The sequence below is a fragment of the Callospermophilus lateralis genome, chromosome 5 (genome assembly GCF_048772815.1).
Source record: "Callospermophilus lateralis isolate mCalLat2 chromosome 5, mCalLat2.hap1, whole genome shotgun sequence".
In the NCBI taxonomy this organism is placed as follows: Eukaryota; Metazoa; Chordata; class Mammalia; order Rodentia; family Sciuridae; genus Callospermophilus; species Callospermophilus lateralis.
This window is the reverse complement of record NC_135309.1, coordinates 39,546,879-39,566,051: the sequence shown is the minus strand read 5'-3', so window position 1 is coordinate 39,566,051 and position 19,173 is coordinate 39,546,879. Positions and strand designations below refer to the sequence as shown.

Here is a 19,173-nt window from a genome sequence, read left to right as displayed (position 1 = left end):
TTAATGACAAATGTTTTAGTCATTCTTATTGACTGAATAATATTCCATTGTGTGTGTATATGTTTGTGTGTGTGTGTGTGTATATATATATGTATATATATGTATATATATATATATTATATCACATTTGATGGGTAAGTTTTGACAGTTTGTTTATTTGAGGAAGTGTTCCCTTTCATCTATGTCATTAAATTTATGTAGGTAGAGTCGTTTGTGGAAAATACTCTTATTGTTTTGATTTCTGCAGGGTCTATAGTGATATTAATTTCTGTCTTTTTTCCTTGCCAATCTTGTTAGTAGTTTGTCAATTTTATTGATTTTTTTTTCCTCAAAGTAATAGCTCTTTTAAAAGATTCCTTCCTTCTTTGAGTTTATTTTACTCTTTGTCTCTAGGTTCTTGAGGTGAGAGCATATATTGTTGAATCGAGTTTTTGTCTACTTATATCAGTTGTTGAGAGAGGGACGTTAAAGTCTTCTGCTGTAATTGTAGATTTATCCATTCTTCTTTCAGTTTCAGTCATTGTGTCATTCTTCAGGTCCTGAGATGTCTGGTCATTCTGTCTTCTCTCCAAGTTTCAGAATCTTATATTTGTTCCACATTACATGTTCGTGGTTTTTAATTGTACTTTATAGAGGAATAGGGAAAAATATGTTTATTCCATTCACCCTGAGGCAACTTCTCTCACTTATATTTGTTCCCTACTTCTAAGGAGGCAATGGCATGTTTTAATTGCAGAGTTTTGGTGGTGGTGTTGTTATCTTTATCCTATGAAAATTATTTTCTTTTTCCAAGCTGTAAAGAGCAGATTAATTTTAAATTTAAAGGAATTTCAAAAAATGAAGCAGGTACAGTGATGGATACCTATATTCCTAGTTTCTCAGGAGGTTGAGGGAGGAGAATTGCAAGTTCAGTGCTAGCCTACAATTTAGCAAGACCCTCTCTCAGAAATAAAATCTTAAAACAGGCTGGGAATATAGCTTGGTGTGTAAATCCCTGAGCTCAGTCCCCACTATTGCAAAAAAGGAATTCCAAAAAGCAAACACATTGGGGGAAATGGCACCATGGGTTTCAGTTGTATTTATTAGAGTCATAAATAGATGTTTGTTTGGGGATAGTTTTTAATTTATAAAGAAGGATTTCAGGAGAGAGATTCAGAGTTGGTGGTTACCTCTGTCTACATTTTTTACATTAGATAGTAATATAATCCGTATACATCTTGTTGAAATAGGCTGTTTTACCTAGACGGAGAAGTTTTTGCTTGGCATAATTTTCTCAAGATATATTTAACAAAGGATTCTGATAATTTATAGGATATGACCAAATGGAAATACAAAATTGCTGTAGTAGAAATAAAATTTGTGTATTTCTGAGTACATGGCACTCCTGCATTTTGCCTTTTTTGCAAAGACATACTTTGTACTTAAAATAGCACATCTTTACTTTTATAATTTTTAGAATCCTAAATCTTAAAACTGGAAGAGATCCTAAAGGTCAAGTAACTTTGCCATTTTTTTTCCATGATGTAATCCAGCTTCTTTGAGTGATATTCTGCTACCTCACAGGCTAGCGTACTTCACCTTAAATACTTCTAATACTTACCAGTGTCTTCTGAATTAGCCTTTCCTGTTAGATCCTATCCATTTGTCCCCATTCTGCCTTCAGATTCTAGTATTCACAAGAGAATGGGTGAAAAGCCACTTTTTTTTCCTGTGGGCTGTGATGATTCTGATATAAGTATCCTTTTATTTTTCTTTGCTTGGTGTAGTTAATAGTTAAGATCATTGATAGTTTTATCTGCTGTCTTCAGTCTAGACTTTCTAGTTTGTGTTATGTGAGCTGTGGCTCCAAAATAACACATACTACTTATGTAGTATGAATAGGAACTTGGCTGGTTGAAACACTGCACTGTGCTATAGTTCTTATTTGTACATAAGAAATTATTCTGAAAGGATTTGCAGCTCTTGAAGTTACTTTTAAGTCATTTTGTTTGTTTTTATTTTTGGCATTTGCATAACAGTTGTTGAATTTACAAATGGCTCATGGCCCTGGCCCCAGATATTTTACCATTCCTTAGTAGATTAGGTTTTAAAGCAATCTGCCCCATCTTGTTACTTAGTTCAGTAGGGTTTTTAAAAACTTTGTGCAGTACTTGTATTTGCGATTAAGATGTTTTCTTGAAACCAACAGTTTATGGCATTCTTGAATTTTGATTTCTTTAATTTGTGATAGTAGTTGTCATCTTTCCCTTCTCTGTTCCTTCTTCTCAACCTGTACCATTCACTTTAGATCATTGTAACCATCTCTGTTACTGAAAGTGTTGATGAGGCAGGGTCAGGTACAGAGCGTTATTAAAACAATTCTATTTTATTTTAAAATTTTTGGTACTGGGGATTGAATCTAGGGGTGTTTTACCACTAAACTACATCCTCAGCCTCTTTATCTTTTGACACAGGGTCTCACCAAGTTGTTGAGGCTGTCCTTAAACTTAAGATCCTCCTCCCTTAGCCTCCTGATTAACATGAATTACAGGTGTAGGCCACTGGGCCCCGTGTCGAGCAAGTCCAGATTAGCATCAAATCATTAATAATAAAATTTTTTTAGTACCTCTGTAGAACATGGTAGAAATTTTTATTTTCACATCAAAACCTGAAAAAACGATCTTTTCTATAGTTTGGTAAGTTACTAGTAACAATAATATCGAATAATTATGAAATATTTTTCAATTTTGAAATATTTTTATACTTATCTTGGTTTCGTTTACATATTCAGGAAATCCACTTACCCAAGATATATTGAACCTCTATCAGGAACCAGATGGAACAAAAAGGCTACTGAATTATTTGCTTGATAATTTGTCAGGTACTGCAAAAAGAAGTAAGTGGTCACTTGTTTCAACCTTTTTATTGGGAAGACATTTAAGAATATTGCTTGATTTCATATTTTTTATATTCAACTAGTTTCAACAGAACAACCACCTCCAAGATCTTGGATTATGTTGCAAGAACCAGATAGAACAAGGCCAACTGGTTGGTATCCTTATTTCTTAACTCTTTTTATTTGTCTCTATAAACCTAACAGTATTTTGGGCATGCGTTAGATTATGGGTAGTGTTAAGTTAGAATTTTTTTTTATTTGGTTTGGGGGGTAATAATAAAGACTTAATAGCCAAGATAGAGATTTAATTCTTATTTATCTGGCCTCTCTGTATATAAGCTATAATAAATATACTGCCATGTAGTACTTTTCAAATGGGGGCAATTTCATTTTCCAAGGGCACATTTAGCAATGCCTGGGGACAATTTTGATTAGCAAAATTAGGGTAAGTGCTACTGGTTTCTAGTGGGTAGAAAAAACCAGGGATACTGCTAAATATCCTTTGGTGCATAGCCCAGTCCCTCGCCCATAATTTTAGTAGTGTCATTATTAAGATACAAAGTGTCAATTAAATTAATTGTAATAACCACACAAAAATATTTCTGTATTGGAAATTTACAAATCCTAATATGTCCCAATATATGTGACATTGTAATATTATAAGATAAGTAAATTCTTAAAGAATTTAGCAGCTCCCATGGCATATCTAATAGGATTTGGTTTATGATACTCCTCCTCTTTTGTATTAATCAGTACTGGCATACCTCATTTCATTGTATTTTATTTTATTTTGTTTTATTGTGCTTCACAGATACACTGCATTTTTTTTTTAACAAATTAAAGGTTGTGGCAACTCCTTGTCAAGTCTATCATTGCCATTTTTCCAGTAGCTTAGATATTTATTAGCAATAAAATTTCTTTATTATGTGCAGTGTTGTTTTTAGACATAATGCTATTGTACTCTTAATAGACTACAGCTTTTATGTGCACTGGGAAACTTGAAATTTCTCTGAGGGGGGCTACATTTGCTTTTTGGAAGAAAACTAGACATTTCTATTAAGGAAACTGCCTGTCAAGTTTCCACTTTCTTCATTAATAATTAATGGTGTGGAAGGAGTATAAAATTAAGGAATCTTGGTTTAGAGGTTGAAGGGCTCATGATCTTAGTCTTTTAGTTTTCAAACTTTCTGTGTATACTTCTGTGGAAAATAACACACACATTGTATTCAGACTTGTTCACATATCTGTCCTTTCATTGTCCATTCTTTATACGCCCCCATATCTGTATGGCTTTTTAATGAATATAGATTGAGTGAATAAAATCAAACTTAAATGTTAAATGTAAACTATTACTGAAATTAATTCTGTTTTTTTTTTCTGCCACGTGTGTGAATAAGTAAAGTTATCTTTCCTACAGCCTTGTTTTCTGTCATGTGCTATAATGTTCTTTGTGATAAATATGCGACCCGGCAGTTATACGGCTACTGTCCATCATGGGCACTAAATTGGGACTACAGGAAAAAGGCCATTATTCAAGAAATCTTGAGCTGCAATGCTGATATTATAAGTCTTCAAGTAAGTCATACAGAAGAGTGTTTAAATTTCATTAATCTCCCAGCATTGACAACAAAAGGAGCAATTAGAGTGGAATAAATTAAACTGACACATTTGAAATCCTAGCTTTAGTGGTTTTAAAATATTGCCGTTTATCATGAGTAATAATTCAGTCCTAGTGGGAAAAGGATTGAATCTTATATACACTAACTTTGGCTTCTCAGTTCAGCCCTTATAATAACAATCTCAGGCAAGTTACTTGAGTCTCATGAGTCTGAAATTGAGATCTGTGAAGTTCTTCTATTTCTCTGATTCTTGTTCATATGTATAGGAATATGCATTTTCCCATTTGTTACTCCTAAACAACGAAGAATTGACCTTGGCATTTGGTACTTATAAAATGTGTTCTGGTTGATTTCAGGTAAATTACATTGGAAAAATGTTTTACTCTTTAATCTGCATCTCAATCCTTTGAAAAAATTACTTCAGGATTTCAAACTGTGACTACAGAGCTAATATGTAGAACTAATTTTGTCTTGTGAAGTAACTTTACTGTTTACAATTTTTTAGGAGGTTGAAACAGAACAATATTACAGTTTTTTTCTGGTAGAACTGAAAGAACGTGGTTATAATGGATTCTTTAGTCCTAAATCTCGAGCTAGGACAATGTCAGAACAAGAAAGAAAACATGTTGATGGCTGTGCAATATTCTTCAAGACTGAAAAGTAAGTCCATCTTTTTTTTTTTTTTTTACGAAAATGTTCACAATATTTGCAGGGTGGGAGCTAAGGGTACAGAAATTAATTGGCAAATAAAAGATTAAAACACATTCATTATTGCTCAGAGAACAATATTAACTTGGGGTTTTGTTTTTAATCATCAAAATTAATCTTGTTTTGGAAACATATTTAAAGTGCTGTTGTTTCTTCAGGTGTTTACTAGGGCTTTAACTCCAATTGTTAATTGAAGCACTGTGTAGTTAACATTCCCTCTAAGATATGAGAGGGATTATTAAATCCATACTTTGCAAAATAGTTTTAAAAATTAAAAACTAGAATATTCCAACCTGAAACCTAAACAAAAGTTGACTCATTAATTTGTAAAGGTATTTCAAAGTATTATATGTATCAGTAACAGACTGAAAAACAACTTTAAATGGATTTGGGAATCTTGGTGCTAAATGTGTGGAAGATTTTCCATCATGATTTAAGTGCTGTCATTTCTCCTAAGGAAGTTTGGGAGAACTACATTTCCCACAAAGCTGATATCTTGATACTCCCAATTCTATGTTTGTTTGTGTGTTTTTGTTTTTGTTTTAGATTTACTTTGGTTCAGAAACACACTGTTGAATTTAATCAGCTAGCAATGGCAAATTCAGAAGGGTCTGAAGCTATGCTGAACAGAGTCATGACAAAAGATAACATTGGAGTTGCAGTACTGCTAGAACTTCGAAAGGAATTGATTGAAATGTCATGTGAGTGACCTTTTTCACTTCCTGTAAAATTGACCTTCAAAATATAATAGAGCTGATTAGACATTTTCCAAAGGAATTATAGCAGAAATCATATTATGTGTTAATGATCTTTTTTAACACCTGAAGAAACTCAGTGAGAATTTGTCTTTTCTAAATACTTTACATCTTTACCACAAAGTTTAAGATGAAAAAGCATTGCCCAGAAAAGTTATTACAAACTTTGAAAAGACAAAGTCAAAAAATATATTTTTGCTCCCAATAATTTTTCATATAAAAGAAATAACTGCTCAGGGATAAGAATTTATAATTTCTTATCAGCAAGGAAGTTCTGTAACCTAAACTTCTCTTCCTGGCCTACTTATAATAATTATGTTAAAGGTCTTGAGTCCTTTAAATGGGCCACTTACTTCAAATTAAAAGTATATTGAGAAGGGCTGGGGCTGTGTCTCAGTGGTAGTACACTTGCCTGGCGTGAGTTAGGCACTGAGTTTAATTCTCAGCACCACATGTAAATAAGTAAAATAAAAATCTATCAACAACTAAAAAAAATTTTTTTTAAGTATATTTAGAGTAATCGTCCTGTTGAAAACTAAAGCTTCTGTCACTTGAACAATTAGAACAGGGGATATTTAATGGGAAGGATAGCACATATGAAAGACCTTAATGGGTGCCTCAAAACATACTCAAGAAAGAGCATTTACATTTAATTTTGAGAGGCTTAATTTAGGACATATAAACTAAAACCAAATATTTCAAGGAGGAAAAAACCTATTTAAAAATCAAGCTATCCTAGATAGAATGGGTTATTTGTGTACAGATAGTGAATTTACACTGTGTTGGAAGTATCAGCCCTGAAGCTTAGATAATCTATTTCTAAGGTTTGTTGAATGGCATAGTTACTGATCAAGCGGGAAATTATTTGATATATTTGAGGATTCTTTTCTATTCTGAGACTCTTGAGATATATCACTTGCTTTTAGATTCTAAGAATCTGGGCTGATGGGAGGGTTTTGTCTGTTTTGTTTTTTTGGTTTTTTTTCTTTTTATCTAATGTAGCTGGAAAGCCACATCTTGGAACAGAAAAACAACTTATTCTTGTGGCTAATGCTCATATGCATTGGGATCCTGAATACTCTGATGTAAAGTTGGTACAAACTATGATGTTCCTCTCAGAAGTAAAGAACATTATTGATAAAGCTTCTCGAAGTCTCAAATCCAATGCATTGGGAGAATTTGGAACTATTCCACTTGTGTTATGTGCAGATCTTAATTCTTTGCCTGACTCTGGTAAGAATGTTATTTTATGTAGAATGAATGTTTTTTGACTTAAAATGTTTTTATAATGTATTGTTTCTAACAATTCCAAGTTAAATCCAAATGAAATTCAGTTTGTGGTGGCATCCATGAGGAGGTATTAAATTTTGTGTGTGTATAGTGGAAAATCATTTTGGGGGAAGAAAAAGATAGTATTTGGGGAAACCTAAAGAGGGAGGACATTAATCATCTTTGATGAATAAGTGATATAGGTTGAGCATCCCTCATCCAAAAATATGAAATGCCACAGAATCCAAAAATTTTGAGCTCTGACATGATGCCACAAGTGGAAAATTCTACATCATGAAACCTTGTTTATGCTCACAGTTATTTAAAATATTAGAAAAATAACCTTCAGGTGTACATGAAACAGAAGTGAATTTTATGTTTAGATTTGGGTCCCATTCTCAGGATCATTATGTATATGCGGATATCCAGAATCTTAAATTTAAAACACTCTGGTTCTAAGCATTTTGGGTAAGGTATACTCAACTTGTTATTTTGAAATAATACCACTTCAAGTGGAAATTGAGATCCTTTATTTACAGTCAGTTAATCTTAATAAAAAGGAGCAAGGATCTTTATCCTAAAGTAGAAGAGTACAGAAAGCCCGATCTTGAATAAATAGTTTACCTGAAGATGGTAAAGAGAATAAACCATAGCCTTTAGAATAGCAAACTACATTGTTGTTCTTTGTGTTTCAGCTCCTTGTTTATACTATCATACAATATACACGTTTATATAGATAAACTTTTTAGCACATTATTGCCATCACAAAAGAGCCACAAAGAAGAAACAATATTTGTTTTCTAAGATCTGTAATTCTTAGTCCATCTCATCAGGCTCTCAGGATACTGCTATTGAAGCAGTTGAGGATTGTTTTCTGGCAATTTCTCTACATGTTTCTGCCTTCTGTAATGGCTACAAAATATCTGAGAAGCAAGAAGAGAAAAGTACAGTGTTTCAATAGCAAAGATGTGGGAAAATTCCAGTCTTGCTAACTAATTACATGAAAATTAAAATATATTTGCAGAGTGCAAATATATTTTATGTTTAGTAAATTGGAAAAATAGTATCCAGGATGGTGAAGTAACTCAGTAATTAACTGGTGGCATTCTCTTTCATAATTGGCAGGATTATGAAATGACACACAGAATCCCAAGATTAGGATTAGCTATCTTGGAAGTAGGTTAGCATAAGCAAAACCTATGTACTAAGATGTTGATCGTGGTGTTATCTTTCTTACTAAATAGTGCCAATAACCTGGATTTTGAAAAACAAGGAACTAGTTTAGACTTCAACCTTTTTTTTTTTTTTTTTTTTTTTGGCGGGGGGTGTGGGTTGTAGGTGGACACAATACCTTTATTTTATTTATTTATTTTTATATGGTGCTGAGGATCGAACCCAGTGCCTCTCACATGTCAAATGAACACTCTACCATTGAGCCACAACCTCAGCCCCAACCCAATTGTTTTTTTTACAGCCTTTAAAGGTAATTAGGAGGCACATCTGTTTGTGAGCTAGTTATAAATGAATAAAACAAAGTACAAAATGTTGGTACTATGATTACAACTACATAAAAATGGATTAGGACAAGTTATGGCAAATGAAAAAAATGGAAAGTGGGAATGTGAGTGGTTTTTAAAATTTTTTTACTATTGCATTTTTTGTTCATTATAGTTATACATAATATTAGGGTCCATTTTGACATAATTATACAAGCATGGAATATAATTTGCTCCAATTCTGCCACTAGTGCTTCCCTTTTTCATCCCCATCTTCTTCCCTCTGTTCCCCTTCCTCTACTATACTGAACTATTTCATTTTTATAGCTTTTTTTTTAAATTAGCACATTGTGGACATACATAAAGGTAAAATTCATTGTGGTATATTCATATATGTACATAGGAAAGTTTGATCAGATTCATTCCACCATTTTTCCCTTTTCTTATCCCTTCTTTCTTCTCCTCAATTCCCTTACTCTGCTCCACTGATTTATGTTTTCTGCATGGTCTTTTTAAATTATATTTTGCTCACTGTATGTTACACTTGACAATAATGAAACCTTGTTTGTCTTCATTTTAGGTGTTGTAGAATATTTGAGCACTGGTGGAGTAGAAACAAATCATAAAGACTTTAAGGAACTGAGATATAATGAAAGTCTTATAAACTTCAGCTGCAATGGGAAGAATGGAATGACCAACGGAAGGATCACTCATGGTTTCAAGTTAAAGAGTGCCTATGAGAGTGGCCTGATGCCTTACACAAATTACACATTTGATTTCAAGGTGTGTCTTAAGATTCATAAGCTTTTAAAAACCTCACTTTTACCAGCAAGTCTTGTCATTTCAGTAAGTTTTAAAATGTAGGTATGTGTTCAAACTGGAATTAAGCAAATTCTTTGAAAACAATATACTTTTAATTGCTCTTCTGTAGAATTCCATATATGATTAATGTCTCATCTTTATTTTCTCAATACTGTTAAAATATTTCCCAACATGAGAAGTCACATGAAATAATGGTAGTAAATCAATTCCTGAGTTATCTTTTACCTTTTGGGAGCAATTATGTTTCTTACTTGTTTATTACTAATAGCTGTATATGCAGTATTATAATACTGCTGTCAGGTAAGATGAGACATCCTTTTATAGTCTATTTTAAATGAAACTGTAATTCTTTGAATGCCATAATATGGTTTATATTAGCCAATTTTAAGCGTTTCTAAAATATATTTGTGTCTCTTACACAATTAACAGCTTATAGTAGTAGAGCGTCTCTCTTACATTTTTGAGATCATTGATTGTTTAGAGCTATGTCACTTTGTTCAGTTGCCTTTTTTAGTTATTTTCTGCATTTCTGTTTTCCTACATCCCAGTTTCCATTTTTGTCTATTAGAATATAAACGAGAGTTTAGGCAGCGTCTTAGGAACTCTTGCACCTTAAAATGTGGAAATTATGACTTCCGTTGTCCTTAAGAGCTCCTTCCTTTTAGATTCTTAGGCAGACTGATTGAAGAGAGACAAGAGTAATAATCAAAGGGTGGTAGAAAGTATAGATTTGTTTGTTTCCCCACTCACCCTCCCTCTTATTTCTGTTCCTAGTATAGAGATAGGAAGAAGGCATTTGTATGCTTCAGTGCTTTTGGCCAAAAGCAGGTAGAGAAGGGGCTGACGGAAGAGAAGGGCAAAAACAGCAGATCCATAACTATGTGCTAGATACTATAGAGACAGGTCTTATATTAGTCAACTTCCTGTTACTATAACAAAATACCTGAGATAATTTTATAAAGTTTTATTTTGGTTCACAGTTTTGGAGGCTCCTAGTACATGATTGAGTAGCCCCATGGCTTTGGGATCTTTGGTGAGGCAGCAGCAAGCACAACATGGTGGGAGGGGATGGCAGAGCAAACTGATTCCCTCAAAAACCAGGAAGCAAAATCAGAGAAAAAGAAGAGGGATACCGATCACATAATTCCTTCAAGGCATGCCTTCAGTGACCTATGGACCTCTCATAAGACCCTACCTCTTACAGGTCTATAGGATCACCTCCAATAGAATTCCACTCTAGAGACCAAGCCTTTAAACACATGGACCTTTGGGGGACAGTCAACATGAGGACTGTAGTAGGTTTCAGTCACACAAAAGAAGATGTAATTACAAGTTTGGATGATCATTAGCAAGGGAAGAAAATCAATGGGTCAAAAGTATTGAGTGGGAGCAGGATTTAGGAAGAACTTTGGGAAATGAACCTAACATTTGAAGAATAAGAGTAACTAACCAGATGACAAATAAAAGAAAGTATTTGGGGCAGAAGAGATAGCATGTATGTAAACCCTGGGACAGGAAAAAATTTAGCATCTACAAGATACTTTCTTCCCCCACCCACCCAAAAGGTTTCTATGGTAGTAGAGTAGTGAGCAAGGGGAAGTTAACAAAGAGAAGCAGAGATAGTATCACAAAGATTCAGTATCACGAAGTTTCAATAGTATATTTGGTAAAGATCCAGATAGGAAGATTGTTTTGTTGTGTTAAATTTGACATTCTTGGGACCATGTGGTTTCTATAATACTACCTCTTCCTATAAGCTAGTAAATTTGTTTTGTTTACCAAACATGAATGTAACGGTATGTCTTGAAAACATTCAGTATTTCAGTATTATCTTATGTGGGGCCTTATCTTTTTTTTTTTTTTTTTTCTCTTGTTTCTTGTTTTTCAGGGTATAATTGACTACATCTTCTATTCTAAACCTCAACTGAACACTTTAGGCATCCTGGGACCTCTGGACCACCATTGGCTAGTTGAGAATAATATCAGTGGCTGCCCACACCCACTTATCCCCTCCGACCACTTCTCACTTTTTGCACAACTGGAGCTCTTACTGCCTTTCCTGCCCCAAGTTAATGGCATTCACCTTCCTGGCAGGAGGTAGTCAAGTACCTACAGAGGATAACCTCAGTTTTATTTGTAAACTTGTGAAAAATCTGAATATAGGGAAGTGAGGTATTGCCACTAGGGATTTTTCTTAATGATGATTTGAATTTTCAATCTGATTATTTGAAATAAGGATAAAGTATGAAAGCCAGGTGCTAGCAACAGACAAATTCTGAGCCCGATATGCTTTATATACTGCTAGACAGGGATTGGTGTGTTTGCACCTATCTTTAATTTGTTACAAGTAATTTTCCTGTTTCTTCTATCCAGTATAATATTTTCATGCCTTGAAATAGGAAAATGTTTGAACAGCATATTCTCTTTGCACAGAAATCTGTAGCACTACTTTTTTGAGGCCAGTAGTAACATCCAGAGACCATTCTTCCAGACTTCCTCCTTTTTCAGACTTGTTTGTAAAATATAGAATTTAGCCTTGATGATTGTATATGATCCACAGAAGACCTGATTTATGAAATTTTTATACTTAAAAAAATCAGATTTGAAAATGATTGTATTGTAAGCTAAGGCTAAATTTTTTTTTTTAAATCCTGTTTCCTGTGTTCTGAAGGCCAGCTTGTAAAAGAGTTGCAACAGACTTTCTCTGCAATGATTTGCACTGTTAGGGTTTTGTTAGCCCTTTTGTACTACTTTATTTTTAAATTGAGAACAATTGTTCTTTAAATCTAAGTCTGCTTTAAACCTTAGGACGTTTTCTTGGACCAGCAGCAACTTATTCATGAATTCCTGAATTTTTACAAAAACTCTCTCTACCAGGACAGATAAGCTGAACAGTGATCTGTAGGCATTTATGGACTGAATGTGATGATTGATTATATGTACATTCTGATATTTTTAAACCTTTAACTGTTTTTAAGTTATAAACTTATAGCTGCTTAGGTACAGCTTCTTAACTCCTCTTTGAGACATTTCCTGTCCTATCTCCACTGTGCCTGCCTAAATTTGTTCTCACCAAGCACTGCCTGTGCATGCAGAGAAAATCTGTGCATCCTCTTTTCTATTTTTTAAATACTGTTTAACATTTGTGAGAATTTTATGAAAATGCTTTTGTATGAGCTGTGGCTTTTTTCTCATTGTGAAGCATTGAATATCATATTTTGGAATATGTTCATAGGGTGGGTCCCTGGGTCTTTGTACACCAGACCCAAGCACTGCTTCTAGGTGTCATTACACAGTGCTGTTTGTCACCCAGAATACTACTATCATGTGAATTATTTTTGGTTATCTATGTATTCCTTATGTATGTTTTTTTTATTAATCATTCCTTTTTTAAGAAAAAGTAATTTTCCATTCATGAAGCAGTATGAATTAGATGTGTTTTCAAAACAGGTCCCTAAGGCAATTCTTCAGATCATTTTTAAAGTGACTAAGTCATTTTAGTGTCAACCAAGATAAAAGTTATATGTACCCTGTGTTTTGCCCATAGTGCCATTAGTAGATTTGAGATTAAAGCCAGCTTTAACTGTGCAAAGTTAAATTGTATATGTTCTGTTCTCATTCATTCTTCTCTCAAAAATCAAATGAATTCAGAGGGAGCTAACTGCTTTTGTTTCAACTGCAGGCAGGGGAGCAAAAGGACACCATGTGAGCATTAAGAAAAAAATTGTTGAGTGTTATTAACAATTTTTATACAGAGAATGAGTCATTTTGGATAATGACTTAAAATTTTATGAAAAACATTCAGCACTTAAATGTGCTTATTCTGTTTTTTAAGAGAAAAATAAAATTATATACTGTTTAAATAAATGATTTTTTCTTTTTCTTTTCTTTTTTTTTTCTGAAGAAATTCTTCAAAAGGTTTTGATCTTGAATCTTTTGTCTTGGACCTGGTTTTTCCTTTAAGTTTTATGTTTTATTTTTTTTTTTAAGATTTTGTTGTGATGGTTTTTCTTTCTTTCTTTCTTTCTTTCTTTCTTTCTTTCTTTCTTCTTTTTTTTTTTTTTTTTTTAAGTTTTAATGACACAAACATATCCAGTTTCTAATCAGTACATTGGAAAACATGTAGAACCAGTACATAACTTTTTATGGTATGTTAGTTTTGGTTTGGTTTGGTTTCTTTTTTCTTTTTTTTTTTTCTAAGTGTGAATAAAGGTGTGTTCACTTATTTTTCCTAAACACTGTGTTGGTAACGTGTGCATCATGAGAATTTCCAGTTTTCCAGTGAGGGTGAGCTGGAGCTGGTTGGACTGATGAGACCAAGGAAGCCGCTTTTCCTATGACCTGCATTATGTAATCACGGGTCCAGAGAGCTTTGTGGAAAGGGAGTGGAGGAGCACTTAACTCATTTTATATGTGTTAATGAAATATGTATTCTTTTCATAGATGCTGGAACTAGAGTGCACTTGTTAGATGCTAAAGGTTTGAGCTTTACACATAATGTTTTCATCTGTATTTGTTATTGTCTACAATATATTTGAATTTTGGGACAGCATATTAAGATATAATGGCCTGTTATGTCTTGAAAATACTTGGTTTTGCCTCTTTCAGGCATACCACATTCTGTGGGTCAGCTTGAACAGCTTCTATGTAAATAATGATAAATTGAACCAAGAGTGTTGTAGATTTACAACTATAACCTTCAAAAGAGAAAGAAAATATTTTGAGTCTATAGAGAATAAACAGTCGCACCAAAATAGATTATACTTTTGTTAAGCAAGGTCTTGTGTTTTAATATTTTCTGTGTCCCGAATAATTTCCAGTAATCTATACTTACTAAAATGCAATAAAACTAGTCTGTTTTCACAATGTAGATTATTTTTCAGAAATTCTGTCAGGAACATATTTAATGTTTTGCCATAATGTAATTTCAGTGTTCCTGTAGGATAAATCCAAATTAGGAATGTTTTACAGAAAATATGGGGCGTGTTTTCTGTTTTAAAGATGAGAAATTTGGAGGCACTCAATTCCTTGTTGTAAATCTCTTGAAGTACAGTTTACCATATTTGTGGTGATTATTTATGCTTTGAGAATTTAAAATAATGTTCATCAAGATTAATTTATGGTGTAATTTAAACTACAGTTATAGAAATAAATTGATTGCAACTTTAATAGTCCCAGAAGATAAGCAAAGAACATCTCCAAGAAATGTGTTTTTGTTTGTATTTTTATTTGATTTGGTAACAACCAGTAAAACATTTTTAGGGTTAGCACTTTTGAAACCTAAGGACATCATTAAATTTGGTAAAATGCACTTCTGAATATTGAAATTGTAATTTCAAAGCTCTTCTAAGATTCAGATTTTCAAAAATAACATTCAAATTTTAGAGTTCCACATTTTTACTATTTAAACTTACGGAATTAATTTCCATCATTATAAGAGGGTTGGGGGGCCATGTCATATAAGGACAAAAGCCAATCTAGGCAAAATAGTCTTTTAATGATTCATTCAGAATATTCAGTACATACATTGCAGATAATTCATAGAACACCTTAAGCAAGTTTTTCTCCCCCAATCAAAAGCAGTATTTTAAGATGTTTGCTTTGCTCTTCTTTTTGGTTACATAAATTTTAAAAACTGGTATGTTGATGTGGTGTCTAAAATCGAGTATCTAGTCATTTTACTCACAGTACATAATATTGTGTAATGCACTGGACTATCTCTTGTTTACCATTCATATATCAAAACCCAGCACATTATCTGCACTAAGCTCTAAGAATGTCACATTTGCCTAGGCAGCTCTTTGATAAGGGTAATGGGAAACTGAATTTATACCATATGGACTGGTGGTAACAAGGGCTTTTACTGTTCTTTTCAGTGGAACCTATTTGGTCAAATTGTAACTAGCTAGTATTATATTTATATACAGGGTCTCTTTTCTTTACCGATGTATTTTCCTACTCATAGCCAACCAATAAATTCAATATCTGTTTCAAATATTTTAAAAGTGTAATTTGTATAGTTGTAGTACTTAGGTTTGAGAAAAATAACTGTTAATCAGCAGACCACATATTTAAAATTTTCAGTCATCTGGGACAGGGTTATAACTCACCCTTTCAAAGGGACGAGTAAATGGGGACAGGGCCACGATATGGGGAAATGGTGTAAACATATGTATTTCCTTATTGGCTGTCTTATTCTGTGTAACACTCATATTTGCCAAAGTTCAATGTTATATTTAGGCACCTGATGATCTTTTTGAATTTAGGATTTTTGTTGTTGCCATATACCTCATAATATAAGAAATGGACTGATGTGTCTTACGTCTTTTGGAAGGAGGTTGACATATTTTAAATAAATGCTTTTAAATACACTAGCAAACATTGTGTTGGGATTATACTAATTTATTAAATGTTTTACATGGTACATGTTTATTTTGTTGTATGTGTAACCTTTTAAAATGTGTGACTTTCTAAGTCTTCAGATGTGGGGATAATTATAATTGAGAAAACATTGATTTGCTTTTTAGGAACTAGTTCTATAACAGTAAATGTAAATTTCATGTGGGTGCTGGATAAAAAAAAATTATTTAGAATCAGAAGGCAGTTTAGAGAAAATAAATGTTTGCTGAGATATCCCATTCTTACTACTAGTTTTGCCATATAATTGTGCAAAAACAAGTATAAAAAAGATAACGAGTATGGGTGCCATGTTATTTTATAAATTCTAATCAGTGTTCTTTTTAGAGGAATAAGTACCTAAAGAAACATGAATTGAAATATATTCAGAATAACATCAGGTTTTGGGTAACAGTGTGACCTTGTATATATAAAGATTTCTTTTTGGCTAATATTTACTTATTTTGAATTTCGGTCAATTTTAAAATAAGTTTGCACAAATATTGCAAAGATAATTTTATCATACAGGATACTTTGCAAAAATTTAGTAAAAGATGACTTTTGGTAGAATTCAGGATGATTTGAAGAATATTTTATAAGTAAATTTGCCCTGAATAATAGCCGTAAGTCAGAATATTACTAAGTTCTTTAAGTTAGAGTCTAGCCAGTCTATAGCTAAGAATTTAGAAAAGTGCTGGATTATAGGGTAGATTAAAAACCAGTTTCTGTGGTTTCCTTAACATATGTAACATTTCCACATAAATAAGATATTTTGTTTTGTTTTGTTTTAGCTGCAAACTTCCAATCTCTCTAGTCTGTCCAAATGCTATTAAATTATTTTGGATCTAACTCAAGAAACTTTTGCTTACTCTATGAATGTGACCTGATATGGGCTTCAAGAATTCTTATTGTTTGGTACTTTCCAGCTTCATTAGCAAAGTGAATCTAAGCTGCTGGATACAGATTCAGTGGGTGAAAGGACTACATATCATTGGTCCATTGGTGAATCATGATGGTTAATGTCAAACCACTTTTGTTGTTCATATACTCATGCAAGACTCGATTGTAATTAAGAATTACATAACACTTGGAATTGTAGATGTTATGCTTAGTTTGGAAGTAGATATTTACAGGTACAATCTTTGTGCCTCGTTGATCATTATAATCTAATGCAATAAGTGCTAAAGATACATCATTTATGTAGGGAGCAACAATCTACATAAGCCTGAAAAATCTCTCAGAGGTAATCTCTGAGCTGTATTTTGAAGGACCAAGAACTTCTTTCCAGGATGAATAATGGGAACTCTTAATAAAAGCCTTTTGGAATATCTTTAACTATAAATGGAATGGATTTTGAACATAATGTGTGCCAATCGGTACAGAGTACACCAGTGAAGTGACTGGACTGGAACATGATGAGTAAAGTCGGAGGTGCCTTTAGAACATGACCAACATGTCAAAAGTTTGAACTTCATCCAGTAGGTGATGTAAAGAGCCACACAGGTTTTAAATGGGAGTAGCATTGCTAGATTTTTTGTTTTAGGACGATACCACCAAGCAATACTGTGTTGAATGGATGGAAAAAATAAGACTAATTGGTGTCAGACTAAGCTGGCTTCTGGTGTGGTTCAGTTGACATATTTTAAACTGATGAGGGCTTGCAGAGAAGAATAGAAAGAAGGGGAATTTGAAATAGAATTAATGAGAACCTCAATTTCTACCTTGCAGGTGGGTGAAGAGACAGTAAGTGAGTTTTATCTAAGACTCATTGTTTTCATTAGAGTAAACCCTGATTCAGTGTGTGCTGTGTCTTGGCCGTCCACTTTCGTTTACTGATTTGACAAAGATATTTAGTCAAAAGATTTTTTTTCATTTGTTAACCATTTCATGTTACTTTTAATTCAGATTTTAGTCTGAATTAAATTCAGATTTAGTCCTTACTAAATAACTAATTACAGAAGGTAAATTGTTTTTAAAAGATTGTTTTTTAAGGCTTTTTATATTACTGAAAATGGTTTTAGGTATAAACTGCCTTCCAGAGAGGTTACTGGTAAGACTAAGCATTAGAAGGTATATAAATAGAGCAATACTTAACAGATCAAAAACACATTTTTTTTCTTGTGTGAACGATTAACTCTGTTTGTTAGCAGACTTGAACCATGAGAGACTTTTGAACACTTGAACTATGAGTAGTGTGACTGGCACAATAAAATATTTCTTTGTTAAATGAAACTTGATTATAGGACCATTTTTACCTGTTATATCGTATAAGATAATCGTTTCATTACTTGTTCATATTATACATAAACTAGTAGCCAGTTGATGTCAAAGAATGCATTTGATTGTAACCAACATTTACAATACATACCATTATATGGTATGTATTTATCTGAGTATTTATGGAGACAGCTGGGGTTGCTATACTATATATATCCTAATTCAGACCTAGATTGAAGATTGAAATTATACAGAGTATATTCTCCAGTCATTGAGACAAAGTTAGATACAAAGTTGGGAACGTCAGAATTATAGGGAAGGTAAAGCATTCCTAAATAAACAGTGGATCAAAGAAAAAGGATATTGGAGCATTCTCTGAAATAAGTGAAAAGATAACATACTAAAACATGGTATGCATCAAAAGACAAACAGCCAACCAAATCTAAACCAAGCAAGTGTTAAGAAGGAAATAACAAGGATTAAGGATTAGAGCAGAGATTCATAGAATAAAAAAGAATAACATGGAAAAATCAAAATCTAAAAATTAATTTTTTTTGGAAAGATCAGCAAAATTTGTGAGCCTTTAAGCTGAACAAGAAAAATACCACAACTGCACACATGAAGGGGAGGACATTACTATTAACATTAGATATCAATTTTAAATTCTTAAAAATAGAGAAGGAAAACTTAACCCATCCTGAGTCCAGTATCACTACATTGATATCAAAACCAGACAGATCTAAGACTAACTGCTTCAAAGGTGTTATACACTTTTATTAGGTGTATGTTGTGTGTATTATCTTTCCGTGGTATTAGCAACCTTAGCAACGACCCTATATCCATTGATTTACTACAAGTTGAAAAGTGACTGCCTATTTTTATCATTCCTTTGTTTACATTTTGTGAAACAAAAAAATTAATCAAATGTTGGTGACCTGTGGCACAGATTATCAGTTTTCAAAGTAATGAATTGGTTTCCCTGTATCCTCCAAAGGTAACGAAATAAGCAGGTTCTG

At 32.9% G+C, this 19,173-nt stretch overlaps 1 protein-coding gene across 2 annotated transcripts in view; it reads left to right on the top strand.

Annotated features, from left to right (window-relative positions):
- The window catches only part of Cnot6 (CCR4-NOT transcription complex subunit 6), a 73,177-nt gene extending 59,602 nt beyond the window's left edge, over nucleotides 1–13,575 (top strand). Inside the window, exons 5-12 of one of the 2 annotated variants that reach the window (XM_076856531.1) lie at nucleotides 2,771–2,860; nucleotides 2,959–3,027; nucleotides 4,293–4,450; nucleotides 5,000–5,154; nucleotides 5,749–5,903; nucleotides 6,960–7,190; nucleotides 9,303–9,505; nucleotides 11,433–13,575. In XM_076856531.1, coding sequence (XP_076712646.1) covers nucleotides 2,771–2,860; nucleotides 2,959–3,027; nucleotides 4,293–4,450; nucleotides 5,000–5,154; nucleotides 5,749–5,903; nucleotides 6,960–7,190; nucleotides 9,303–9,505; nucleotides 11,433–11,645 — 1,274 coding nt within the window. In that variant the 3' untranslated portion in view covers nucleotides 11,646–13,575. Of the gene's footprint in view, nucleotides 1–2,770; nucleotides 2,876–2,958; nucleotides 3,028–4,292; nucleotides 4,451–4,999; nucleotides 5,155–5,748; nucleotides 5,904–6,959; nucleotides 7,191–9,302; nucleotides 9,506–11,432 lie in introns of both variants that reach the window. The other variant, XM_076856530.2, reaches the window with a different exon arrangement.
- Nucleotides 13,576–19,173: the final 5,598 nt, after the last annotated feature.